Source organism: Gopherus flavomarginatus, chromosome 12 (genome assembly GCF_025201925.1).
Source record: "Gopherus flavomarginatus isolate rGopFla2 chromosome 12, rGopFla2.mat.asm, whole genome shotgun sequence".
NCBI classification, from domain to species: Eukaryota; Metazoa; Chordata; order Testudines; family Testudinidae; genus Gopherus; species Gopherus flavomarginatus.
In genome coordinates this window covers 20,136,456-20,137,865 of record NC_066628.1, presented here as the reverse complement: position 1 = coordinate 20,137,865, position 1,410 = coordinate 20,136,456, and the positions used below count along the sequence as shown (strand labels likewise).

At 44.4% G+C, this 1,410-nt stretch overlaps 1 protein-coding gene across 1 annotated transcript; it reads left to right on the top strand.

Annotated features, from left to right (window-relative positions):
* The first annotated feature begins 302 nt into the window (after window positions 1-302).
* On the top strand, window positions 303-1,410 carry LOC127032601 (olfactory receptor 6B1-like). Its single transcript, XM_050919887.1, has one exon. The coding sequence runs from the start codon at window positions 318-320 to the stop codon at window positions 1,281-1,283; it is 966 nt and encodes a 321-aa protein (XP_050775844.1). The 5' UTR covers window positions 303-317; the 3' UTR covers window positions 1,284-1,410.

Below are 1,410 nucleotides of genomic sequence, written 5' to 3'. Positions count from 1 at the left end.
ATATAATGGTGGATAAAGAAATAGTCTGATCCGTTATATCAGTACTCGGCTACCAGAGATATGGGCTGTTACAGTAGTGATTGCGCTGATCATGGCAAAGGCTGGTCTGCATGGATACAAATGTTCTGTTCTCAAACTGAGACTTCTGGCACTTTGCTCTGAACTCAACATTTAGGTTTAAAATTGCAGCCTATAATCAGGACTGGAAGGAGAGTTTCCGAATAGTTATGGAATTAGTTAATGAAACTTGACTAACTTTTAACTCTGTTCTTCCAGTTCAATTGCACAGAGTGTGTTATTGTTCCTGGACTCAAGCCATGGCAGACAGAGACTGGGGAAACCAAACAGCCATCACAGAATTCATCATTCTGGGATTTGGGGATCTCCCTGACCTGCAAATTCTTCTCTTCCTGATGTTCCAAGTGATCTACATGGCAACCGTGGCTGGGAACACCCTCATCGTGGTGCTCGTTGTGGCTGGCAAGCACCTGCACACACCCATGTACTTCTTCCTGGGCAACTTGTCCTGTCTGGAGACCTGCTACATCTCAGCCACTCTGCCCCGGATGCTGGCCAGTCTCCTGACTGGGGACAAAACCATCTCAGTCAGTGGGTGTATCACACAACTGTATTTCTTTGGTTCTCTGGCATGTACAGAATGCTATCTCCTAGCAGCGATGTCTTATGATCGGTATTTAGCGATATGTAAACCCCTGCACTATTCAACTCTTATGAATAGCAGGCTTTGCTTCCAGCTGGCTGCTGGGTCATGGTTAAATGGCTGTTTGGTTACTGCCATCTTTGTCTTATTCCTATCACAGTTAATATTCTGTGGCCCAAATGAAATTGACCATTTCTATTGTGATTCCATTCCACTGATGGAACTCTCCTGCAGTGACACCCACCTGGTCATATTGCTGGATTTCATATTAGTCTCTGTATTCACCCTGCCTCCATTCCTACTAACCCTGATATCCTATGTGTGCATTATCGCCACCATCCTGAGAATCCCTTCCACCACTGGGAGACAAAAGGCCTTTTCCACCTGCTCCTCTCACCTCATTGTGGTGACAATTTTCTATGCATCCATAATGATTGTGTACCTGCTACCGAAACGTGATATACTGAGAGACCTGAACAAAGTGGTCTCTCTTTGCTACACGGTCCTGACTCCCCTGGTAAACCCCCTCATCTACAGCCTGAGAAACAGAGAGGTCAAGGAAGCCTTGTGCAAAGCAGTCAGTAAATATGTGGCTTTCACCAAAACATGCAAAAATACCTAGAGAATAACTTAGCCTAAGGTTTTCAAAGCTGCCCGGCAATCAGCCCCCATTAAAATTAAGTTGAAATCTCCCATTGAATATCTCAGCACTAATGTGAAAAAGAAAAGGAATAAGAAAAGAAAAAGAA

Bases quoted from the DNA above. Each gene is read 5' to 3' on its own strand.
- LOC127032601 (XM_050919887.1), top strand. From the start codon at position 318: ATGGCAGACAGAGACTGGGGAAACCAAACAGCCATCACAGAATTCATC.